Here is a 25,103-nt window from a genome sequence, read left to right on the forward strand (position 1 = left end):
AGTTCACCTTTTTGTTAATTACTAGTACTAACTCTCAGTACAAGTATTTGTGGTTTTAATAAAACAAGATGAAGCGCTCTCTCAACCTTAATTTCCTGGTGAATTGGTCTTGACACACAGATCACAAACTCAGAGAGGAGTTATCTATTCTCTACCGGTAAAATATGGTGTCACAAGTACTAACAAAGCCGTTATTTTTTCCGTTCATGGGCAGACGAGGACATGAAAGATAATTGTTATTCAGAGACAAGCCTGGACAAACAATAAGAGGAACAAAACTAGAGACTACAGATGCCTCTCATTGCACATGTAACTCAAAAGAAACCGTCCAACGTTAAAAGACGTCTATGCTGCACTATGGCATTATTCTCAAAAACTACCATGAACCTGTTCTGATCTCCTAACACTAGCATTTAGTAGCAGATAGCAGGACTGCCAAGCTACGCAATATTGCTAAACAGCTGAGCTAAAAATCATAAACTCCAGCACTTTATTTTTCACGACAAAGTGATTTGCCAATGATAATTGCTGCTGGACTAGGACATAGCTCCAAAGAAAAACTACAAAATTTTCATTTCGAGATCAAATTATATCAGTAGGACTCCAATGCAGGCTTCACTATAGCCATCTGAGGAAGAGGCAGCGTGCCAGATACATTTGAGGAGAACCAGCCAAGCTTCTCTATGAGTTTGTCAATCAGGTCACCTGCTAAGTAAGAAACACCTCCAACCCCGATCCCAATGGCAACATAGTACAGTAAAGTTTTGATGTACTTTGGTGGCTTCTGGGTGTAAGCCTTTCCAATTGCAAGAATTATGATGCATAAAAGAGAAGCCACTGCAACTGCTGCCATCTTTAGGTCCCTGTTGTTGCTCTGACGGAATGAGAAGCTGTAAACCACAGGAGGCACTAACCCGAAAACAATGAATGATAATATAGCAACAGAGGCATGAAGAAGGAAATTGTCTTTTTTCCCTAGTACTTTCTGGTATCTATCCACAAGTTCATCTGTCTGACTGGAGGGCACTCTTGATTCATCATTCTTCAGTTCCCAAAGCTATAATATTAGTTGAAGATCAGAAAACAGTTAGCTTCGACGTTTTAATTGGATCCAATATTAGTTGAAGATCAGAAAACAGGTAAAATTTACTCACGTTATGACCAATGACGAAAAGTCCACCAATCAAGTTTGCCAATGCCAAAGCTAGAATGTTCACTGCAAGTATATTATACATAATAAAGAAGGACATACTTAGCAAACTTAAATATCACCATTCCATAGGCCAAAATGAAAGTAGAAATTCTTGATTACAAGCAAAGATAAAATATTATGTATCCCAAGTGCAAGTATCCCATAAGCTTAACAATAAGTTATATGCTAATTGGTTTTTAAGTTGATGTTCACTAGAGAAGACTGAGCAAAAATCATCATGATCAGCTAGATTAAAATCAGATGCGCACTTAGGCTGGGTGATGTAATTCATGTAATCAATGATGCAAGTCAAGAATGGTTTAATTAGATTCATCTTCGAGTCCTTAAATAGCAGAGTAATACCAATTTAATTTATGTTACTGTGCTACTGTGGGTTTAAACCTACATGTCTAGTACTTATCAGCCATCTATAGATTGAAAGATGAAACCCAGTAATAATACTTAAGGCTACAGTATGAAGAATGTCCTGCTCTATTGAACAAAGATAAAGCTAAACATGATAATCAAGGCAAGTGAAAAAAATAAATCTTCAAATTTCAGCTACCCTTATGAAAACATAATAAATTATAAAATACAATACCTCATATACAAAGAATCTCAGGCAGTCCAAAAATCAACTAAAATAGAAACCACTTACATGTTGCAGTATCAGCACTGGCTGCAGATGTCACGATGCCTAAGCTTGTAATTGCTTCAGTTAAACCACCATATACAATGCTTTTGATGATTTCAAAAGTTTTAGTATCAGCTGGTTCAGTTATAATTGTTGGTTCTGCCACAATAGTGACTATAGTACTATCATGAATTTCTGTTTTAGCTAGCCCTGCATCAACAAGCCATCGCCCTAGATTATAACGTAGTAAAGAAGAATATAATATGTTGACAGGGATGACAAACTTTTGTTAGAATGAGCCCATATTTTCTTCTTTGCTCTTCAATTAGGCTCTTGTTTTCTTCTAGGAGCTCTCCTGGGTATTTCACTTTCTTGACAGTAGTTACTCCAGCATTAACAAATTTATATGTATATGAGCAGCCATATGAACATTGGCTACTATGCTTATGTGCATGTGAGCAGCAAAACAATGATGATGATTATATAACAGCAGGTAGAAAAAAACTACTTTGATGCAGAGGACTAGAAAAATGTAGAGGTTGTATAAACTTATAGTGTCAAACTTACTGTCTGCTTGTATAAACAGGTGGGATTGAATGGTTAAAGCATTTTGTCAAACGCATGTAAAATTGCATTAGTACGTGTTGCATTGATATAATGATCAACACCTCCACATTCTCAAATGATTTATTGTTTATCGTTCTTATAGATCATGAGATGGTCTTGTTCATACCTGCATCATTTTCTATAAGTTCTTGGGCATCTTCTGAACTGGGTACAACATCTATTTCAGGTGCTGGGGGCTTGGTGGTTACAACTACACTAACTCCAATTGACTGAGCAAGTACTGAAGGTTTTAGATTATGTACTGTTCCCTTCAAGTCATGTGATGGAATTGACGCTTCAACTCCAGCAGTACTGCTCTCAGAGCTGGTTACGGAAGGTTTATCCTTTGCACTGACTCCAAAACTAACTTCAACAGCCTCACCAGGAACTGGAGCTTTATCTGTTGTTGTAGCTTTACTAACTCCAACTGACTGAGTAGGCATTGGAGGTTTTTCATCATGAAATGTTTCATTCAGGTCATGTGATGGAACTGGAACTTCAAATCCAACACTACCCTGTAGATTATTTCCTGAGGGCTTAGCTGTTGCACCTACACTAGCTCCAACAGCCTCATTAGGCACTGGACCTTTACTTACTGATGCAGTTTTACTATTTTGATCTTGTGGTGCTCCATCCAGGTCATGTGATGGAGCTGACACTCCACCTTCAACACTGTTTTCAATATCAGTTCCTGCATCAGCACATCAAATAAAGGTTAGCCTACTTGATAAGGAGGAAACTTGAACACCTTCGTCATAGGCCAAGTTTTATATTCGTCATAAGCCTTCACAACTGTGTAAAAGTGAGAAATCATGCCATGCTAGTAAAAAAAAATTGATATGCTCTCTTATAATAAATAGCTTGAGAGTTTCAGTCTTTTAGCTGAAATAACCTTCTTGATTTAGTTTTTAAGATTCAACTATTGGTGTGGAATTCAATAATATACAGAATATTCAATGAAACATGAGCTTGTGATATAACTACACCAATCAGATTTAGAGAAAAAAATTGCTTATGCAAAGTATGCCCAAAATTCTCAAAGAATAGCAAAAGATTACCTTGCTCATTAAGGTTTCCCTCATCTTTAGGTACCGAGTTAGGAAAGAACCAATTGTCTGTTGTATCAAAAGAAAGGTTAAACTATCGACCAAGAACTGGAAACAGAAAATGCAACACAACAAAATGCTTGATTGATAAACAAAAACGTTACAAGCAGATAGATTCAAGTTCACAAAAGTTTAACACCAATTACTTTATGTACCATGATCTAAATATATTACATGCATATAAGATTCATATACCTTTACATCAAAAGGTAATCTTTCTTCTTTCAATTATTAGTTAGGCCATTTAACTCCTTTGCCCTTGGAAACTCAAAATGCTGTCAAATTAGTACGTGTTCGGTTCTAGCATAGAATGCAATAAACAGAGTTAACATGGAGAAGTACCTGCAGGAATGAGGAAACTAAAGCACGAAGTGCATTTAATCGGATCATCTATCACAGGTGGTGGTGCAGTAGGAGGTACATTTTCCCATTCTCTGCCGCGAATAATAACCTTTGTGATGCAAGAATTGCAATTAGGACAGTAGAAATCATGCGCAGCCGGCTTCTCATACACCCTTTCAAGATATAACTCAGAAACTTCTTGTTCTCTTATTTCTCTCAAGTTAACTCCCCCACGTTCAGTCGTCCCATTGTTGACAGAAGTATAATGCCCATTTTGCTCAATTGCCTGCTTGGAGGGTGAAGAATCAAAACTAGGTAATTCTTCACCCTTCATATCATCCACATCTTGCTGGTTGGTAACACTAACAACAACACTCTTTTGATAGCTTAGGCTCTCTTCTTTTACTTCCACTGTTTCATCTCCAGGATTTTTCTTGGAAGTAAGAAAATCAACATTTTCACCATTGAATCCAGAGATCCCATATGGAGTTTCAGTACCTGAAATCATGCAGCAAATAAAACATCTCATAAGAAGACCCTTGAACCTGGGCAAACACCACCATACAATACAAACATAGTCCACCAACTGCTAGATTAAAGTCCAGAAGTTGATATTTACACTCTTATTGAATCCCCCATACCCATATTTCTGTGTGCATGTTTGTGTAACTGAAGGCTCTTACTTGGTCAAATAAGTAGAACCCATTTGCTTCTTCCAAGCCAATAAAACAATATTTTTAATAAATACGAGAGAGAGAGAGAGAGAGAGAGAGAAAGAACTACAAGTAGCAGAAAACTAAAACCAACCCAGAATTGTTTGTATTATGATGCATCATTAATGGTAGTTCTTGATGCATTAACTAGTGAACTAAGCTAACAATAATTAATCTTGATTAAGCTGATAAAAGCAAAACAATTAGACCCAGCTGCCATTACAAACAGATCAAAGTAGTGTCTTTTACCTCCATTTTTGCCAGAGATAAAAGTGTCATTTCTTGGCCTTTCCTCGACTTCTTCACCCTCTTCAGCTTCACTAGAAGTCTCTGAGGAAAATACAAAATCACTAGAGACAGTGGTGGAGATTGTGTTGCTTTGCTGCCGGTGAGGCAGCCTTCCTCTCAAAGCCTCACCCACTTCCTCTGTCTCCTCCCACTGCTTCATTGCTTCCATTTTCAGCTAAGATAAGCAGTGTCTGGCTCTGGCAGACACAGAGACAGCTTATTTTCCACACTGCCTTGCCTTACCCTGAAGGAAGCTCTGTGTGTGTGTATATATATATATAATATTATATATTATCACTCACTCTAAATGTGACTTTATGACATTAGAGATTGTAATGTACAAGAATTCAAAGTTTTTGTTTGGGTTGTCGAATGAAGTCAGCTTATGAAGTCTTTGTTTTCTTTGGCTAAGGAAGTCAAGTATGGAGTTGTGTAATCTGCTAATTAATAAAAAAAGTTGAGTTATTTTCTTTGGTGAACTACAAAAGTTGAGGTCTTTTTTTAGAGTTGTGCTATTTTCACTCATGTCTTATTTCTCGATCAGTTTTATCTTTTTACTCAACATGTAAATTATAAAAAATATTATTATATTTTTTCACTCACTATTATTCTTAAAATACCCTTTAATTATTAATACAAGTAAATTTTCTTTGTTAATCATTAATAGTTGAGATATGGAGAGAATCAAGTTATGTTTTATGAATTGGATAAATATTTTAATCTAATATTTTGATTTTTTAGAATAAAAAATAATTAAAGTGTCAAATTACATAGATTAAAAAATTCATTACGCTTTTAAGGGTTGAATTAAAGTATGGTGTGTGCGTATAAAAATATGAGTACTCTGATTGTTATGTAGATTTGATTCCTATAGTTTGAATTTTGACAATTCTTGTTGAAATTTTATGGGAATTGTGCAAGTTATTTTATTGAAATGGGATCATGGGAAAGCGTGATCTCAGTTAGTATGTTGCCAGGTTGAAATCTTTTACATGTTAGTGTTCACATGCCCAGCTAAGCACAGATCCCATATGAAATAATAATAATAATAATAATAATAATAAATGAAGAGTTGCAGAAAGTTGAAAGCATTAAATGAAGGGGGCTCAAGTTGAAAGCGAACAAAACGTGATACTCCTTGGTGTTTTTGTTCTTTGGTAATTCGTGGTCCACATCATTGTTATCGTACTCCTTCACCTAACTCAATTCCATCTAACAGTCAGATTAATATATAGCGAGAGAAGGACACAGGAACTTTATGTCGTAGGGTCATAGTGTACAATGGAGGATTTGAGGCTTAAAGGCTTGGTGGGGAAGAGGGTTAAAGGTTTGTGGGGGGTGGAGATTGGGGATTTAGGTTTGAGGGTTTAGAAAATAGGTGTTTTGGAGATGAAAACTCGGGAGGAAGGTCTATGTAGCAGATATACAATCTGTTCTTTTTTTAAAAAAAAAAGAAAAAAGACCTGGACTAAAACGACGTCGTTTTGGCCAACGAGTTTTAAAAAAAAAAAATTCGCTGCTGGTCCAAAACGATGCCGTTTTGGCCAGCGCGTTTTTAAAAAAAATACGCTAGGCTGGTCCAAAACGACGCCGTTTTGGCCAGCCTGTTTTTTTTTAAAAAAAATTAGAAGCTGGGCTAAAACGACGCCGTTTTGGCCAGCTTCTTTAAAACAAAAAAACAGATTTCCTGTTCAGCTTCTTCATCCTCAGTATCTGCAACTCCTCCCTTCAGCCATTCATGGGGTCACACCCCAATTCAAAGGGACCTTCTACCTTACTTTCATGGAGTCCATAAGATCGTTTGACCCCATTGACCCCACTGTGGGTCTGTCCCTGTATACAACATATTCTTTCTTTCTTTGAATCAAAAGTGATGGAATAAGACGAGTATTTCTGTAGGCTATTTTTTTATTTTTTTTATTTTATGACTCATCGTTTTCGTTATGTGAACTGATAAACGAATGAGTATGATTGGTATATTTTTTTTACGACTGTATTTTATTATGTGGGAAAAACATGCAAGGATTTCAACCCATGTAATCTTATCCTTCCTCAAGAGAATGATGGAAACTTGTAGTGAAACAACTACAGCAGCACACGCAATTCTCACCATACGAAAACCATAAACACGTAATTATTGCAATAATTCCTCAACTATACTCTGAAAACCCCAAACCCCAGTTAGGCACCACCCCACTCCCATCACCAAACCTCAAACCTATTTGTCAATGTCTACAGCACATTCTAGTATGTGCATGTGTGACACATGATTTTTTTAACGTTGTATAAAATAATTTATCTCCCATGTTGACATTGACCAAATAAGTTCAGTGGATTAGAAAATCTATTTGTAGTTGACTAAAATAAATATATTATATAATATTATAGTCGAGTGCAATATTTCAACATGTTCACATGTTAATCCACATGAGCAAAATGGTAGTTCTATGAAGACCCAAAAATTGTCTCTGGACACCCCTTCAAAAGCTTAGAGCCTGTTAACAGAAAGAAGGTGGGCCATGTAGGGCCCATATATTCATACTGGGCCAGCCCAAAAGAGATTTCGTGGACCAAAGTTTGGAATGTATCCAGAATACGACAGGTCTCCAATGTAGCTCGATTATAAACGACGAAATCTAAAACGTCGGCCGTAAATGCACCGCGATCCACGTGCATGGTTCAAAACTCTGTCACGGTCCACTTGGTCCTCCACTGGCAAGTGGTCTAAAAATTCTAATCCACTTGGCCTTCCGATCGAGTGGCAATCTCGTAATTCCCTCCAAACCCGGTGGCGTTTCATTTTCCCGGGCTCCTCCTCGGTCCCATCGACCCACAAAAATTATAAACCGAAAGCTTCGATTATTTTGAAGTATCGCACAATCTCTTCGTCTCTGGTTGGCTGCTGTCTCTCAAAGTTTTCAACTTTGCTGAAATAGAAAAACGAAAAACACAGAGAGAGAGAGAGAGAGAGAGGAGATGTTGAAGCTCACAACGTACACTGGAGCGGACCAAATTCATGGCGTGGCCCAATGCCACTCCTTGGGCCCATCGAAACCCAACCCCACTTTCCCTCGCCGGAAAGACGGCATTTCTCTTGTGCCATGCACTTCTGCGCCTTCGAAAACGCCGGTGCTCGCCGTCGTTTCGGACCGGGGGGCCGGGAGTGTGCGCTCGGAGACTGGACCGGGTCGGGTCGAGCATTCGGTTAGCCTGGCGGACCGGTTGAGGCAGGGGAGCTTGGCGGAGGACGGGAAGTCATATAAGGAGTGCTTTATAGTGAGGTGCTATGAGGTTGGGATTAACAAGACTGCCACTGTTGAGACCATTGCCAATCTCTTGCAGGTGAATTTGAGTTCGAATTTTGGGTTTTGATTCAATGTGGCTTTCTTGGTTTGCGTTTGTGGTCTGGGTTGATTTGAATTTCTTGGGGAAACTGAAATGTGTGAAGTTTAGCATCTGGGTTTGTGTCAACGTTGCTTAATTTGATTTGTCTGGGGCAAATTTTGGGTCTTTTTTTTGTTTTGTACTGGGTACTGTGTTTGCTACTTCCCTCGCATGCATTTATGAAATGAATTGCATTATTTAATGCTCCAATTGTATTTCGTTAAATTTTAGCTCTCTCTACAGTCATATTACTCAGATGTGATGGTTTGATAAGTCCCTGCAATCAATTCCTCTGGCAATAAACTGAGACATTTCTCTTTTCTTTCTGAAATTGTATAAATTGTACAATGTTAGCTGTGGTCATGTAAAATTTTGATTGCTGTAAGTTACAGAATTACTTGTCATAACTTATTTATTTAAGTATTTAACCACTGCAAGTTTGTGATGTAATTAAGTTATTTTTATTTTAATTGTTAGATATCTTAGTTGCCTGAAACACAATTGAGGACACTGGGATTGGTTTCCTTAGATGATTCTTGTTATAGTATTTTCTGGATTAACTAATTCAGTTGTTGAATTGAGGAGAAACCCTGATTAACTACCTTATACAATTGGTATTCTTCTAATGGTTTTCATATATTCCCCTTTGAACATTGTTGATGCAGGAGGTTGGATGCAACCACGCTCAAGTTGTTGGCTTTTCAACTGATGGTTTTGCGACCACCACCACCATGAGGAAAATGCATCTCATATGGGTTACTGCTCGCATGCATATTGAAATCTACAAATATCCAGCTTGGTAGGATTTCTTTTTTATCCTACTGTTGTGGTTTGGATTTCTAAACTGGCAAGTGAATCTTAAAATGTTGGTGTGTGATACAGGAGTGATGTTGTTGAAATAGAAACATGGTGCCAAGGGGAAGGGAGAATTGGTACTAGACGTGATTGGATAATGAAGGACTATGCCACTGGTCAAGTCATTGGAAGAGCAACAAGGTGCATATGATGTCTGCTTTTTGTTATACATAGTTTTTAAGAAGTTCAAGAAAACTTGGTTTAACAATGGAAGCACTGATTTTTCACTTGTACTACATTAAAATTTGTGTTGAAGAACATGTTGTTGTATTGAACCAACTTCCTCATTCTCCTTTATCTTGTATTTGAGTCTGGCATCTTTCTTAGAACTGGTAAGCATGTATGTACTTGTGGCAGGTCTTTAACTTTTAAGTTACTATCTTCTTGAAGGAAACCCAATTTTTTTCTTTCACGGATGCTTCTTGGGCATGGAGATATTTTAGTCTGGCTATTTGCATGAATGTTGCTACTTCAATCTTTGCTCATGTTCATTTTCTTTTTCAATAAAGTAATCGTCCATTTTTTAGATTACCTTTGGTTGTTGAATGCTTTCTGTAATTCTATGTTACATTATTTTAACTAATCAACCTTTTTCAAATTATGGGAACTTATTGTGGGATATATTCCGAAAATTGGCCATTCTGCATGGTTTCAGTAAGTGGGTGATGATGAACCAAGACACTAGGCGACTTCAGAAAGTCAGTGATGATGTTCGGGAAGAGCATTTAGTATTTGCTCCACGAGAACTGAGGTAAGGAGCCCCTTCTTCATTTCAAATGATATGGTTAACATACAGACTTTGGCACACATGCACACACTTCCTCTTTGCACAATCTCCTAATTGGTTTTTTGGTATTGGTAGGTTAGCCTTTCCAGAGCCTAACAATAGTAGCTTGAGGAAAATAGCTAAACTGGAAGATCCTGCTCCATATTCCAGACTGGGACTTGTGGTAAGGTTTTTAAATTCATTTGAAGTTCTCAATCTTTTTCAGTTTCTCAGTACGATTTTGAACTTCTCAGCCAAGGAGAGCAGATCTGGACATGAACCAGCATGTTAATAATGTCGCCTACATCGGATGGGTTCTAGAGGTTGGTAGATATGTCTCTTCAATTCATAATTTGGTTTCGAGGGATCTATGGAAATAAATCATCGTTGGTCTCACGAATATGCTCTCTTTTTATGACAGAGCATGCCTCAAGAAATCATTGATGGCTATGAACTGCAAACAATCACCTTAGATTACAGGCGGGAGTGTCAACGGGATGACATAGTTGATTCCCTTACAAATGTGGAACCTTTAGAGGATGGTCCAGCTATTTCAGGCTTAGAAGGAACAAATGGATCTCCTGCTGCAACAGAAGATACAAAGGACTATTGTCAGTTTTTGCATCTACTAAGATTATCAGGTGATGGTTCAGAAATAAACCGGGGACGAACTGTCTGGAGAGAAAAACCTGCAAGATGAGGAAATATCTTATCTCTTGGCTCCACTGGTTTTTTTATTTATTTCGTTCCTATTTTTCTTTGTTTTTGTCCCCTGTATGAGAGATTTTGTTTCCTTGTTGATGTCAATGTCATAATTTGCTTTCCTGAGTTCTTTTATCTCTTCCCAATTGCCAATTGGCCCTGCTACCAAAATGTCATTATGTCTTGCACTGATGTTAAAGTATCCTCAAAGAATATTTAACAGCGTTATGTTGTATCTGTCATGTTAGAGTGGAAATGTAAGGTTCGGATTTTAGTTTGCAAATGTAACACTTCTGTTACCATTGGTCTCTGATTCTTGCTGGTTAACTTAGAATTGATGCAAGGTTGGAATTTTAGTTACCTGCCTTATTTCTTCTCTTTTTATCTCAACTATCTGTTGGCTTATCGAAGACGAAGACATTAGTCGAATTCGTGAGAAATTAACAATGGCATCCAATTCGTGTGAAGGCATCCAATTCGTGTGAAATTAACAATAGCATCCAAAGTTTGTTCAATTTTCAAACCCTTTTCGTGACGAAACCATTAGATCCATTGGGAGGGCCATGAGGCATCAATGAAGTTACCAATTCTTCCTGTCTATGACCACCAGAACAACCTAATATCATACCAACAGAAGAAATCCTTGCCAATTCCCACCTTTATTTACTTCTGTCCCTATCAAAAAGAAGCCATGCCCATGGGGGTCAGCAGATTCAAAAACCACAGGGCCCCACTCAACTACTACATTCTATAACGACCAAAATCTCCATGCAGACGCGATTGAATGCCATTCCCAAAATAAGTACACAAAAGATGCTCTCATTCTTCAGTCTCACACACTACACCAGTATTTATAGGGGGTGACCTCTACACAATTTCCCCATGCAAAAAAACTAGTGGAAAGAGGAGAGAACCATGAAAATGGGTATGGAGAATTCAAAGTTCTTTCTCATTCTCATAGTATTTGTGGCATTTCTGGTGGGTTCTCAAGGTGTAGGTGACAAGGAAAAGAAAGGGGAGCTCTATAATGCTAAAGATGGAGGGTATGGAGGAGGGCCTGATGGAGGGTATGGAGGAGGGCCTGGTGGAGGGTATGGAGGGGGGCATGGAGGAGGGCCTGATGGAGGGCATGGGGGAGGGCCTGGAGGAGGGCCTGATGGAGGGCATGGAGGTGGGCCTGATGGAGGATATGGAGGAGGGCCTGGTGGAGGGCATGGAGGAGGGCCTGGTGGAGGGTATGGAGGGGGGCATGGAGGAGGGCCTGATGGAGGGCATGGAGGAGGGCCTGGAGGAGGGCCTGATGGAGGGCATGGAGGTGGGCCTGATGGAGGATATGGTGGAGGGCCTGATGGAGGATATGGAGGGGGGCCATTTGGAGGATATGGAGGAGGTCCATTTGGAGGATATGGGGGTCCATTTGGTGGCTACGGAGGAGGCTTTCCATTACTTGGGGGGCTTCCATTACTTGGGGGTCTTCCTTTGCTTGGAGGGCTTCCATTCCTTGGGGGGCTTCCACTTCCTTTTGGAAGGCTTGGGGGGCTTCCACTTCCTTTTGGAAGGCATGGGCGCGGATTTAGTTCTGGCATCCAGGGGACTAAAGGTAATGGTGAGAAAGGAGATTATGGCGCGAAGGGAGACTTTCTTAACCCTAAAGGTGATTATGGCGGGAAGGGAGACTTTCCTAACCCTAGAGGAGATTATGGAGGAGAGGGAGACATCCCTAACCCTAAAGGAGATTATGGCGGGAAGGAAAACATTCCATACCCTAAAGGAGATCATGGTGAGAAGGGAGACATTCCATACCCTAAAGGTGATTACGGCCGGAAGGGAGGCTTTCCTAACCCGAAAAGCGATTATGGCGGGGGGAAGGGAGACATTCCTAACCCTAAAGGAGATTATGGTGGGAAAGGAGACGTGCCTAAAGGAGATGGTGGAGCTGGTGGTGGCCAGTATCCATAGCCAAACAGATGTTGGTCAACTGAACTGAGGTGTATTTTAACCATATAAATAACTAGCCTAGTTTAACCATATAAATAACTAGCCTAGCTCAAGAACTTTGGCCTCTTTGGGATTGTTAGCTCATCTATAAGGCCACAGGACATTGGTGCTTTACATATCTGTAATGGGTTAGCTTTCTAATAAATTTGCCTCAGTTGTCTCCAGTCTCCCTTTTTCTGCCTTTAAATCTATACATTTCTTCTCTCTTTATTTATGTAATTCTTCTGGCCATCTCTCTCCTTCTCCCCATGTAATATAATATGTAAGATAATCTTCAGAATTTTATACCAGTGTGATTTATTGAATTAATATAATTGTTAAGAAAATTTAAACTTGTTAAACCCCAATTTTAACGACAAGAAGTCCAAACAAGAACAGTGTGACCTCTGCATTGTATTAGAGAAGCTACTAGATGGGCATTGAAAATCTGTTTATATTAGATTGTAATCAACACCTGTTCACGATTACTGGTCAACCACAAACCACAAATTGAAAAGAAGCTCCTACAGTCAGCAATTCAGCACAGAATTTGGGTGAAGATAGATTTCCTCATTGATTGCACATCCAAAAGCTAATTTGCATTAACATCTCAGCTACAGAGGCATAAAATTAGATGTAAGGTGACAAGACATGAGAGTACAAATACCCCACTAACCAATAAGATTTTTCCATACAAAAAACCATCATCCTCACTAGGCCTAATAAGCGGCACATATTTGAGACCAGTCATTTTTTAAGTATGGAAAATCATTTCTGCAGGCATGCCAAAACAATTCTTTAATTCTTCTTCCTCAAAAAGCACCTTACAATAACCCTGCTAAGAGAGAGACAGAGAGACCGTGTATTAGTACTTAACAACGAGAAAAACATAAATTCTATAACCGTAAACTGAATATATTGACTAACGAAAAATTATCTTATAATCATGAGAAATGCGTTTTTTTTTTTTTTCCTTCTGATGCTTATAAGAGAATTAGCAGTCGAGTAACTAGCTAGCACTATTTGTTACCTTTAACCCCTAAAAAATATAGAAGGCAAAAGGTACTACTACCAAAATTTGTGTACTGAAGTGCAAAAGTGTGCAAAAACATCTATCAACTCCACCAACGAAAAAAAAAAGTCATAGAATAGAACACCGGAGCGAACTTACATCACCAATATAGGCATGAGTTGCACACTCATCTGGTCGTAGGGAGGAATACCCTAATGAGTTCTTTCATAGTTACTTTTCTCCTACACGTAGGGCATTTACCCTGTGCACCTATCGCAGCCCTAATGCACGCCTTACAGAAAATGTGACCACATTTCGTTGACATCTCCTCAACTAATGGGGCCATGCAGATGGGGCAGCTAAAAGTGGGCTCCTTTGGTGGGGGAGGTGCTGGTTGTGCAACACTCTCTTTCTGCAAACAAATATACTTGAGATGAGTATGAACCATTCACACACACCCAACAAAGGAATACAGTGCTCTAATTTCAGAAGACTACAATTACCGTGGAGCTGGAATTGTTATTGCTTTCCAAATTTATGTAGAAATCACAATTAATTATTGTTTGGTTTGGTGCAACTCTTCTGCGCTTGTTACGAGTGACCCTAGTTCGTTCTGCAATGATCACACAGAGAGAGATGTGAGAGACACATAAAGATCAATGCAGAAGAAAACATGTGTTCAAAAATGTGACCAATAAACCACCTGGCTCTACAAGCAATAAACACAATAACAGCAATATGGGGCAACTAAGACTTGCCACTGACAAATTCTAGCTCAATGATGAGCAGATTTTCTAAAACCTACCACTGACCTTTCTGGTTTAGAACAATAAACAAAGAAAATAATGAATCAAAAGTCTATCAGCTTGTGCAGGTTGTCCAAGACAACTTTGAAGACTCTGAAACTTACAATATGAGCTTCTCATCCTACTAAGAGCACTAGAGAAAAAAGATGAGTAGATGAGTCTGACCTTCTCTCCAATTATTTATCTCATAGGTTGCACAGCTTTAAACTTTTAGTTGTATGTAAACAAACTTCATAGAAAAATCGAAAGGAAAACATTCAAGATGTCGACTAATCTTATGAAGTTGGACAGAATGAAGTAAGAATCAACAACAAATTAATGGAACAACACAGAATCTTCACGGTATAATAACAAAGGGAAATACATAAAAGCCAAACAGTTCTGATGTAATGAAATGATAAAGTTTATAATACAACATAACAAAATTACCTAAATCCACATCAACAGTGATCCTTCTTTGGTTCCTCCTGGCATTGTTTTTAGCCTGACATAAAACATCAAAAGATTAAACTTATGTTTAGATATACACATATACACACCAAGTGGATGGAGATAACCACAACAAAAGGTATCTGCAAACTTAATATAAGGCATACCTCAGCAAAAGCCCTCGGGGAGGATTCAACAACATCATCATCAATAGCCTCAACATCAATCATATTAGGTGGTGCAGACTGCCCTAGCAGGGTAGCTTGATTATTCTGAGGATCCGCTGGGGTTGAAGTTCCCTCCTGATCCCGATTGTCACCAGGTGGCGCACTATTGAGGTCTAAGTCCACCCGATCCTTCCTTCGGTTTACATACCTGGCCGCTCGAGTGCTCATGTTATATGTATGGTCTCCTATCCAAGATGAAGCTTGAAAAACCTACAGTTTTTCCAATGTAGTAATCTTATTCAAATACATGCTTAATTTTGTTGGAAAGCAAATGAAGAATAATATAAACAAAAAATTAATAATATACTTACATAATTTTCAATTACAACAATAAAGGATATGACATTAAGCCAAAGAGATACGATAAGTCTTTTCTTTTCTACAGCTTTCTTATCAAATATGTGGACAGTAAACTACGCCGTGCCATGCTTACACATAATAAACAAACAAACTCGTGATCACGTTTAACTCAAGCTGGTGCACCCATTCCCATGCCTCAGATCACCATAATTAACCAAACTCCACCAAATTGTATTCAATTCTACGAAACTCGGGCATAAAATCTAGAAATGGAAACCCTAGTCACAACCCACAGACTGGTCACTGAGCATATCAAAATTGAGTCCACAATGAACCTGAATGAATTCCATAAAAACGCAGTCCACTGCAATTACACATGTATGTCCAACCAAACATGGTCTATTTCCATTGTATCTAACTGGGTGACCAAAATGTGATCATATCTTCACAACGAAGGACTGCCTAAGAATAAATCAAATCAGAATCGATTTGTAGATAACGTTGCCAGCACATTCAAACCTTAGCAGTAAAACTATTATTTTTCAACTCAAGCATTCAGCTTCCTCTAAAAAGTAGCAATTTCTAAAAATCTAACGGCTCGATAAATCGGCAAAACAGGGTGAGAATTATCGGATTCCATCAAAATCAAATTTTTCTAAGCCCCAGACAGCACGAAAAAAGAAAGATATCAAGATTAAAAAAAATCAGGAAAAAGCGTAAAAAATTTATCAAAAATAATAAAGAAAAAATCGCAGACAGAAACCCTAGGAAACCAATAGGTACAACCAGAATCGAGATTCCGAGAAGGAGAAATCGAGATTCTAACCTCCGATATTTGAAAAAGCAAACGAAAGATATAAGAACTTGATAGTTAAGATCGTACCTTCGATCAGAGAGTTTGAAGGGGAAGAAGAAGTTATTAAAGTTTTGGTTTGCCTGCGTTGGGCAAGGGTTTTCAACCAGGACGAACGAGAGAGACGAGAGAGAAACACAACATGGACTTTGAGTCTCTGCGATACACGAGTCGGTGAGGGCTGAACCAGGTCCACGTGTCCTTGTACGTGTGAGATATGCGCAAACGATCTCTTCCACAACTGAAAGGAAAAATTAAACAAGAAATCTTTATGCTACAAAATAATAATAATAATAATAATAATAATAATAAAATTTATTTTTACGGAATTCTTGAATTTATTTTTCGTTATTGACTGCAATTTGGACACTTTTTTCAATTGTTTCTTATGTAGGATGTTTTCCGTTATACAAACAATGTTGAAGGAGGGGGAAATTTAAGTAGAATGGTTAAGTAATGAAATTATTTTGTAAAATGCATTTTATTTAAGTTTTTTGTTGAATTTTTTAATATTATAATTAGAATTCTCAACATATAAAACACGTCGTGTTATCTTACTTGTTAATTTTGCGGTCATATTCGTGTCAAATTTGTTCACTAATACCAACCCGTTAACAAAGCACGTCATAAAAAGAAAAAAGAAAAAAAAAGGGTCCCTCTCCAGGTATATATGTTTGACTAAAATTAATTTACAAATTACCTAATAGGCATGTAAAATTGGGCTTGAGTTGGGTTAGAAACGAATTTAGGTCGGGCCTATTGAGTTTTTGGGTTGACATGATGAAGGTAAGCCCAACCAATACTTCAAAAATATGTATCACCTCAAATCCTCAAATCGAAAAGCAAGGGAAGGTAGAAGAATTAGATGATCAGGGACTCGGTGCAAGAGAGTCAATAGAGGAGCCAAAAAATTTGCTTGCTCACTAGAAAAGATCAAGTTCAGTTTCTATATGAAAGAAAGAACATGTTACAAAGGCAGTAAATAAGAAAGATTTATTCAAAGAAAGGAAAAATAAAATAAAATTAAAAGACAATTACATTTCTCTTGATACAGATCAAACATGACACAAACCTTTGCTCAAAGTAGCAAAAAAAGGTTGAGTTAGACATGTTCTTGCAAAGTTCTACATCACAGCTTCTGTCAATCTCACCATAAAGCTATTCATTTTAGCTGCCTCCAGAACAATCCATGAAGACTCAAACAACTCATGGAAGAACTCTGCACCAATCTCCTGAGCTGCATTTCTAAATGCCATTCCAAATGCGTTTCCTTGAACTGCCCCGAGTCGAGGCTTCCCACAAACCCCAACTATCAATACCTTTTTCGGCTCTTGTACCAAGCAAGCACAAACCAGAGGTTTCATTCTAGCCCCCTTCTCTCTCAGACCATCCATCAAGAAATAGCAGAATTTAGTCAATGCCTGAGGGTACCCCAACAATTTTGCATCTAAAGAATCTTCAAGTTTCACCCACCTAAATTTCCTTCCACTTCTTATACAGCCTCTCTTGGTTATTGCCATGCTTCCTTGTCTAAGAATTGCCCTCTGTATCTTAATTGCTTGTTGCATTCCGGCTTTCAGTTTATCAAGATTGTTCAATGACAATGAATCATAAGCCATCCCAAACTCTTTGGAAGCACAAGAACCATTTGATGTCACATACGATTCAAGCAGAGCTGTAACTCCATACACCACATCTGCTGCAGATACCTTTGATCTGTAACCATGGAGCCGCAGAAAGCTCCTGTAGTAGAAATCTGTAAGTCCATATTCGGGTAAAAACCGCTCGAACTCCTCTTTCATCAGCTGTTTCACTTCCTTATCCATGTACTTGTACTTCTGCTGGCAATCCACAAGCGAAAATCCCATCCTTGCAAGAAGAAGCTTAAGCTTCTTCATCCCATTGTCACTCCATGTCTTCAATTTAGTTGCAATGTATGAAGAGCAAAGCATGGAATCGAACAAATTCCATTCCTGCAACAGCATTAGTCTAGGTTCATCTTCATATGTAATTCTAGACGACTGGGGTGCACGAATCTTCGTCCCATCTTTGAGAGTCACAGTAGTTACTGCCTCCAAATTCCCGGAACTATTAATATACTGCTCAAGCTCCATCACCCCAGCTTGGTACCTCTCATCTGTTAACCTCTCGTGCAAAAACTGATCCGTTATCGAAACACAAGCCAACCAAAGCAACTCATTTGTGTTCTTCCTCAAAGAATGTGACAGATCATACATCAAACACCCTGAAGGCTTACCATGAAAAGTACCCAAATGATAATATTTCCTCTTCAGTTCCCTAAAGACCTTGACTGGGTCATTTTCCTGAGACACCCTTCTTCGCTTTCTCGACCCTTCTCCATTTTCCTCTTCTTCCTCACTTTGGCTGTCATCATTCTCATCGTCATCACTGTCACTGTCCGATTCGGGATCCAGCTCGTCGTCACTATTCAAATCACTGGCATTAGCCAAAGCCGAAACATCCTCAATATCATATGCCAAATCTGTCTGCCTCTCATCATCCAAAGTATAGAGCACAACCACACGATCATTCTGATCACTCAGGTTATGCAAATGAATCGGACGGTGACTATCAACCACAAAAACACGAGCCCTGGGCCCCAAATTGAGGAGCTTCCTCAGGTCCCTGTGGCAACCCCAATTGATTAAGAGAATTGAAACCGGGTTTTCGGACGAAGAACACAGATCGGGCCCTGCGTACTTGTGAATCTCTTGAAACGACGAGACCGGATAGCAGGCGTATCGGACCGAATCGGATTCGAGGACATGGAAGATGATTTTGAGGGCACAGAGAGAGTCCACATCCGAAGTCGATGGGAATATGAGAAGAGGAGATTGAGATTGAGACGCCGCCGTAGCGGATTCGCGGAGCCTGGTGTAGAAGGACTCGACAGTCTTCTCTCTCACCATGAGTTCAGAGCTTAAACTCAGTTGGGCATAGAGATTTCAAAACTTCTAAGCAAAAGAAAAGATTTTCTGTATATCCCAATTCACCGAAAAGCTAATTTCAGTTTTTTTTCTTCATACAATTGCTCAATCGGGTACACAAATTTGAGGCAAAAGAGTCGAGTTTCGAGCGGAACCTAATATGTGAATCTACAAATTGTAGTAAAAAATGAAAGGGATTTGCTCCAAGAACATGAATGGAAATCTGAAGCCAAGTGAAGTACCTGATATGTCTGCGGATTCGAACAATGCAATCGGTTCTCTGTACTCAGTTCAGCTATGGCAGATTGGCAATCAGATCTCGGGAGAGACAGAAAGGCTGAGACCGAGAGAGGGAGGGAGAGGGAGAGAGGGAGGGAGAGGGAGAGAGGGAGAGAGAGAGAAAGAGAGGGTTTTATTCTTTTAGGTTTCAAACAACACATCTAAAATTTTCGTTTGAGTTTTTGTTAACGTATTTTTAGTGAAATTTGAATTTTTTAAACGAGCCGCGAAACTTTGGCGCTCAATTAGGTAATTTGAGTTGTGTTTGGTGCAGGAGTCCTCTGTGAGCGCCCTAACGCTGGACTCACATTCTTTGTTCCGGTGGATCGTGGATGTGAGGTCAGGAGTAGTCTGATTCAACGGTCACGATTGATTGATCGCTGACAGCGAGGCGATATTGACTGTTGACCCTCTTTTTCTCTTTTGTCGTTTTCGGTGTCGGCGGCTCGCACTCTAATGTGAATTATTCTGTTATGAAAAGGAATTCATTGGGAAATCATGCGCTGCGTGCCATTTGGCACACGAGAGCTTAAGTACTATTTTACATGAATTTACTAAAAGACCCTTGACAAGGGAAAAAAACTTACTTTCGGCTGGGATAGCACTATTTTGCTATCTCCGTCCATAATATAATAACATGTAAAAAAAATTATCACGCATATCATTATGTTATTTTCCAGAAATAGTAAAAAGTGTTATATCCTTTGCTTGTGAGTTTCTCTCCACGGCCAAGTTGAGGTTGGGTTTGTGCACACAATTTTTTTCACAAATTAATATACAAAACTTAATTCTATTCAAGTAATTCTCCGAGGCACTATGGTTACTTGATATTACCAATTCATTAATATTATTGTGGATGTATATATTATTAATATTATACTCCAAATTCATGACATCAATCGTATTAATCAGGTCGTTTACTCAACATCACATGACAATTAATTTTAGATTTTCTTCCATTTCTTATTTTGAGATGGGGGTGATATGCGAGACATAATCAATTGAATCGTGCTTGATATAAAACTTCAATCCAAAATTATTTTTTGGAGTTGATCTATAATCTCTAGTAACATGCGAAATAAAATGAATCCAAAAACCGAGATAAATATTGCCGGAATATATAGGAATATAGAATCAAAGAATAATCTGTATCTGGTTTTTCCAGCCACATATAGGAATCAAATTGATAATATTCAATGGCACAACAGAGCAAACACAGCTAAATATGAAAAGAAAGAAGAAAAATAGAAGGGAAAGGAAAAAAAGAAAGAAAAAAGATTTCCAATTAGAATGGAATGAAATCTTTTATTAATACAAAACACACATGCTCAGATTAAATGAATGCACTTTATAGGACAGAGCCCTTAAAGATATTTACAGGTCCAAACACCTTATAATTTACCCACAAATTCAGAGATACATCAATATCATTTTCTGCTCCATGGAAAGCAGCAACTCTGCAAAATTGAGTCAAGAAAAGAAAAGAATAGAAATGAGACATAGAAACCAGTAAGTTCTATGAAAATAATGAAACCATAAGAAGTTATGACTGGATGAGAAACGGTGATTGATGACAAACCTTAGCAGTGTCATTGGCAGCCTGCTTCCGTGCATCGTGGTACGATGACTGAGAAGGAGTGCCTGGTACTTTCCCTGCCTTCTCCTCCCGCACTTTATTGAAAATGTGAGTGAAACCGTCAGCTGATGCAGGATCATTCTCATCCCACTCGCCAAATTTCGGAACAGCAGCACCTTTCTCAGGCTGCCACATTAAACACCCACATACTCAAGAGAAAGACGAGACAAAATATTGTATCAATTTATCCCAGGAAGAAGACAATTAAGTAACAAGACCATGTATAAAACTACTCCACTTTAAGCCTTGTTGCAAACTACCAGTACAATCATTTTGAAAACCATGGTTCTTGCAACAGCAAGACTTTCTCAATCATCATTTCAAATAAGTTTTTGAGATCATACCTGTTTACTGTCTATTGCCATAGAAATGGCAAATGGACAACACTTTGACAAGTTTATGCTATTATGACAATAAAATGATGGATATGAGGAAGAAAATTTACGCTTTCATCACGAGGTTTAAGACGGGATCTTCCAGGAGTACCATGGCTACTTTCATATGAAGGCTTTCCTTCCCAGGAGGGAGAATCTCTCCCTGAGACCCTTGCATTGCGATGGAGAGGTGAACGTTCAACACTGTACTCAGAGCCAGAACTTGGTCGTGCAGGTTTTCGATGGGTTTCACCAGAACTTACTCCACGGCCTCTGTTAGGTTGATTTGCTGCCTCACCAGAAGTTCTGCGACCCAAATTTTCACGATGGGCTGGAGAGTTGGCAAATTGCCTTAGGTCGTTATCCTCCCTGCTTCTTCTCCGTTCATGAACTGGTCTTTCTGGTTCAGCTCTAACTTTTGGAGGAGATGATGCGGATGAAGATATATCAGAAAGCATATCCTGGTTCTGTTGGGGGTCATTTGGATTAATCATCTTTCCCCCTGGCCCTGTTCGACCCTTACGGGCCTTATCGAAATAGGCTGTGTAAGGAACATTTTCTTCACCTTCCCAATTCCCAAACTTTGGTACATGTGAACGTTGCTGCCACATTAAGAAATAGTGTCTATTTAATATCTAATACATCTGAACACATCCAGTATTCATCAGTCAATACATTTCAGTACATCATGTAGCATCATATGAAGTCTATAAGACCTCTTCTATACACAAGGTCATTCAATGGGTGAGTTAAAGTAGGCAGATGAAACCATGAACAGAAATGAGGCCCAAATTTTCAAAGTGGATTTGGAAAAGTATAACAGGCGGTTCTGCATGACCACAACTTGATCTTGCTTAACCACATTATAATAAACATTCAAATAAGCACAGTTAGATCAGATCAGGGAAGAAAAAGGACATTGAGAATCTACTGCAACTCCCTAAACCTTCTCAAAGTAACGCGAAACAATACTTCTTCCACAAGCTTTGCTGGCCGTCCAGATGGCGACCTCACTTTTTCAGGTGACCACCCAAAAATGAAGGCAGTAAATGACTGGACAATTAACTGCCCATGGAAATGAACATGTGCCCAAAGATCTACTAGATGAAACATACAAATCATATCACCTCCATGATTCCCCATGGGATTGGTATGGTTAGACCGCATGCCTATGCATTCTAATCAAAGGACAATCAACCTAATGCAACATCCTACTTTCAGTTTTTAACAGCATTTACTAGCATCAAACCTGAATTCCTTTAAACTTAGTGGTATTGGACGACTCTCTTGGCACTTTTTCCTTGCTCTACTGAGATGAACAAATGCAAATACAAGAAAGTATAATCTATAGCACCATCACAGAGCTGATGATCAGCTTCCTATAAGCAACTAGTTGAGAGAGAGAGAGAGAGAGAGAGAGAGAGAGAGAGAGAGAGTATCATTTATCTAAAGATAGATTATCAAAATCATTTACAGCTTCAACTAACTACTAGCTCTAATACATTTCAATTATATACATAAAACCCCAGAAAAACTAATATGTCCCCATCAAAAGATTTATTCATCTACGAATTCAGCTCAAGTTTTATGGTCCTTGAAACAATAACTCAACACCACAAATTGAGTAGAACTATTATGCAATATAAACAAAGCTCATGCTCCCATTTTCCAGAGCACAATTCTTATATGCTAATTCAACCCCATGAAAGAAACCCAATAATTCTTTTTTTATTCTTAATTATATATCACATGCACCAGCTCAAAATGTAGATTAATTAAGAATTGATAAAGCACTGTGATTAAGCATCCTCTAATCTGTACTACTAGCCACTGCCCTAATAACATACGCCCTAAAATCTCTAATAAAAGAACCCATATCAACAATATATCCAAGTTTGCTACAGACTTTACATGTCAACAAACTTAGGACAAACCCAGTGTTGCTTGTCAGAAAACAAATAAAAAACAAAGCTTTTAAAACCAAGTCTAATATATGTTCTATTTGAAAGCTCGTATCTTCTTGGTATCCTAGAAAAGAAAAGAAGCCCTGATCAACATAATGCACAAAATTTAGAATCTCATTCTCTTTTCTTTATCACAGCTTTCTCAGCTAGCAAACAGAAAAATCATACATTCAAAACTAAGAAAGAGAAACAAAAATAAAGCACAATAAACAAAAAAATCTGCGAACTTACTGTCATTTTTCTCTCCACCAGATGTAGAACAAAACCAAGAAATTAATGTCAGAGGACAATCTTTTGGAGCAAATTCAAGTGCTGCAACCAAACCCACCACAAAAATATCACAACCCCAAAAGCTCCTCCACGAAACCCACAACGACTCACCAAGACAAAAATTATTTTAGAGAGAGAAGGGAAGAGTTCCTAGAGGGGTTTATCAACCATTGACGGACGCTACCCGTCATGTTTGACCTTTCTCTATGTTTCTCTGTTTCTTCTTTGTTCAAACATCTCTCTCAACGAGTTGAGTCTATGCGATTTCTTCAATTATACGTGAAATGCTATTGGCAGATATCTTTTTATTTATTATCCCCTTGTATAATTCAAAATTATATAATAGCGTATTGCTAATTTTCTTTTTCACAAATTATACATTCCTATATTTTTCACTAATTAACATTTGAAATTAACATTATACATGTATTTCACCACTTCCCTTCTCCTAGTTTTGCTAGCAAAAGTCGCTTATATCCTTGTATGTGATTGTAATTCGAAAGAGTAATCTTTAAATGAGTGTTAGTAACTGAAAAATAACATTACACGTGTCTTTTACTGCTTCTCTTCTTCTAGTTGTGCTAGCGGAAGTCATTTATATCCTCGTAAATAGTTGTTAATCGAAATATATTATTCTAAATGAGTGTTCAAGTAACTCGAAATGAATATCCAGACATATTGTTGTAAGCCAATAATACATTTGTGAAATCGACTTCCAAACATTACATTTTCTTTCTTTTATATGTGCGTTTACTGCTTCTCATGTTTTGGTTAGAGATTATAATTTAAGATTGTTAACTCTGTTTTGGAGCTAGACAACGTTTGGTTCATGAAAATGGAATTTTCCTGTGTGTTGAGGTTTGGAGTTATCGCGGCTGACTAAATGGTAGGCAATTGTGAAAACTCAAATACGGAAGGCTGTGTTTGCTTGTCGGCTTCTGTGGAAACATTTCTGATATGACTCATTCCTTTGTATTTTTCCTAAGTTCTTTTTCAGCTCTTTTATTGTTTTAATTTATCATTATTAAGTTATTATTATTGTAAACCGAAATTATAACTCAGTTCACACTATAATCCGAGTTTGATCATCCTAGTCTTCTTCTCCAAAATTGATAATAAAAAATAATTTTGTATTATTTTATCGGATAAAGAAGTTTGATTATTGCATTGTAATAATTTACCATGTATAAGATTTCCCTGACCAAAAACATATGTAGCAGGCTTAGTTTGACAGTATGTCTCCAATATTCCACTTGGCCCTTTAATTTTTTATTATTTTTAACCCAACGTGACACGCACTAGCTTTGGCTACTTTCTTATTTGGGAAGCTTTTTATTTCTATTATCTTTTTAATTATCATACATAATACACCATTAATCAGCTACGCATTGTGTTGAGAAATTTTTTTTAAGAGGGGAAATTTGAATACGAGTGCAGAGT

General features: G+C 38.2%; 6 protein-coding genes across 7 annotated transcripts; 2 read left to right on the forward strand and 4 right to left on the reverse strand.

Annotated features, from left to right (window-relative positions):
• Positions 181 to 5,161, reverse strand: LOC18766772 (membrane protein of ER body-like protein). Its single transcript, XM_020553706.1, has 7 exons — positions 4,843 to 5,161; positions 3,881 to 4,378; positions 3,491 to 3,547; positions 2,560 to 3,123; positions 1,851 to 2,036; positions 1,155 to 1,216; positions 181 to 1,057 (listed from the first exon to the last, which is right to left on the reverse strand). Exons 1-7 carry the CDS (start codon positions 5,048 to 5,050, stop codon positions 593 to 595), a joined length of 2,040 nt encoding a protein of 679 aa, XP_020409295.1. The 5' UTR covers positions 5,051 to 5,161; the 3' UTR covers positions 181 to 592.
• LOC18767291 (oleoyl-acyl carrier protein thioesterase 1, chloroplastic) lies at positions 7,623 to 10,901 on the forward strand. Its single transcript, XM_007199877.2, has 7 exons — positions 7,623 to 8,223; positions 8,931 to 9,064; positions 9,148 to 9,261; positions 9,776 to 9,871; positions 9,983 to 10,070; positions 10,141 to 10,209; positions 10,308 to 10,901. The coding sequence occupies exons 1-7, from the start codon at positions 7,858 to 7,860 to the stop codon at positions 10,584 to 10,586; spliced, it is 1,146 nt and encodes a 381-aa protein (XP_007199939.1). The 5' UTR covers positions 7,623 to 7,857; the 3' UTR covers positions 10,587 to 10,901.
• On the forward strand, positions 11,259 to 12,866 carry LOC109946265 (glycine-rich cell wall structural protein 1.8-like). Its single transcript, XM_020553586.1, has one exon. The coding sequence runs from the start codon at positions 11,504 to 11,506 to the stop codon at positions 12,545 to 12,547; it is 1,044 nt and encodes a 347-aa protein (XP_020409175.1). The 5' UTR covers positions 11,259 to 11,503; the 3' UTR covers positions 12,548 to 12,866.
• On the reverse strand, positions 13,002 to 16,434 carry LOC18767986 (E3 ubiquitin-protein ligase RNF4). 2 transcript variants are annotated; one of them, XM_020570897.1, is made up of 7 exons: positions 16,223 to 16,420; positions 15,675 to 15,801; positions 14,980 to 15,249; positions 14,813 to 14,867; positions 14,081 to 14,190; positions 13,737 to 13,989; positions 13,002 to 13,400 (listed from the first exon to the last, which is right to left on the reverse strand). In XM_020570897.1, exons 2-6 carry the CDS (start codon positions 15,687 to 15,689, stop codon positions 13,765 to 13,767), a joined length of 675 nt encoding a protein of 224 aa, XP_020426486.1. In that variant the 5' UTR covers positions 15,690 to 15,801; positions 16,223 to 16,420; the 3' UTR covers positions 13,002 to 13,400; positions 13,737 to 13,764. The 2 variants fall into 2 exon arrangements, with proteins under 2 accessions (XP_020426486.1, XP_007200506.2); XM_007200444.2 differs by lacking the exon at positions 15,675 to 15,801 and having other exon boundaries at positions 16,223 to 16,434.
• LOC18768517 (cell division control protein 45 homolog) lies at positions 17,121 to 19,721 on the reverse strand. The gene has a single exon (XM_007199700.2). It carries the CDS (start codon positions 19,120 to 19,122, stop codon positions 17,317 to 17,319), a length of 1,806 nt encoding a protein of 601 aa, XP_007199762.1. The 5' UTR covers positions 19,123 to 19,721; the 3' UTR covers positions 17,121 to 17,316.
• On the reverse strand, positions 20,522 to 23,926 carry LOC18766155 (RPM1-interacting protein 4). Its single transcript, XM_007201165.2, has 4 exons — positions 23,625 to 23,926; positions 21,501 to 22,031; positions 20,999 to 21,181; positions 20,522 to 20,876 (listed from the first exon to the last, which is right to left on the reverse strand). Exons 1-4 carry the CDS (start codon positions 23,628 to 23,630, stop codon positions 20,847 to 20,849), a joined length of 750 nt encoding a protein of 249 aa, XP_007201227.1. The 5' UTR covers positions 23,631 to 23,926; the 3' UTR covers positions 20,522 to 20,846.

Source organism: Prunus persica, chromosome G8 (genome assembly GCF_000346465.2).
Source record: "Prunus persica cultivar Lovell chromosome G8, Prunus_persica_NCBIv2, whole genome shotgun sequence".
Lineage (NCBI taxonomy): Eukaryota > Viridiplantae > Streptophyta > Magnoliopsida > Rosales > Rosaceae > Prunus > Prunus persica.

Coding starts and splice junctions, on each gene's coding strand:
- LOC18766772 (XM_020553706.1), bottom strand. CDS start 5,050: ATGGAAGCAATGAAGCAGTGGGAGGAGACAGAGGAAGTGGGTGAGGCT. Junction 3,124..3,490: donor GGGAAACCTTAATGAGCAAG/GTAATCTTTTGC, acceptor GTGCTGATGCAG/GAACTGATATTGAAAACAGT. Junction 1,217..1,850: donor CAGTGCTGATACTGCAACAT/GTAAGTGGTTTC, acceptor ATATACTTGCAG/TGAACATTCTAGCTTTGGCA.
- LOC18767291 (XM_007199877.2), top strand. CDS start 7,858: ATGTTGAAGCTCACAACGTACACTGGAGCGGACCAAATTCATGGCGTG. Junction 8,224..8,930: donor CCATTGCCAATCTCTTGCAG/GTGAATTTGAGT, acceptor TTGTTGATGCAG/GAGGTTGGATGCAACCACGC. Junction 9,065..9,147: donor ATCTACAAATATCCAGCTTG/GTAGGATTTCTT, acceptor TGTGTGATACAG/GAGTGATGTTGTTGAAATAG.
- LOC109946265 (XM_020553586.1), top strand. CDS start 11,504: ATGAAAATGGGTATGGAGAATTCAAAGTTCTTTCTCATTCTCATAGTA.
- LOC18767986 (XM_020570897.1), bottom strand. Junction 14,868..14,979: donor CCCCGAGGGCTTTTGCTGAG/GTATGCCTTATA, acceptor GTTTTATGTCAG/GCTAAAAACAATGCCAGGAG. Junction 13,990..14,080: donor ATAACAATTCCAGCTCCACG/GTAATTGTAGTC, acceptor ATTTGTTTGCAG/AAAGAGAGTGTTGCACAACC.
- LOC18768517 (XM_007199700.2), bottom strand. CDS start 19,122: ATGGTGAGAGAGAAGACTGTCGAGTCCTTCTACACCAGGCTCCGCGAA.
- LOC18766155 (XM_007201165.2), bottom strand. Junction 21,182..21,500: donor TTAAACCTCGTGATGAAAGC/GTAAATTTTCTT, acceptor TTAATGTGGCAG/CCTGAGAAAGGTGCTGCTGT. Junction 20,877..20,998: donor CTGCCAATGACACTGCTAAG/GTTTGTCATCAA, acceptor TCAATTTTGCAG/AGTTGCTGCTTTCCATGGAG.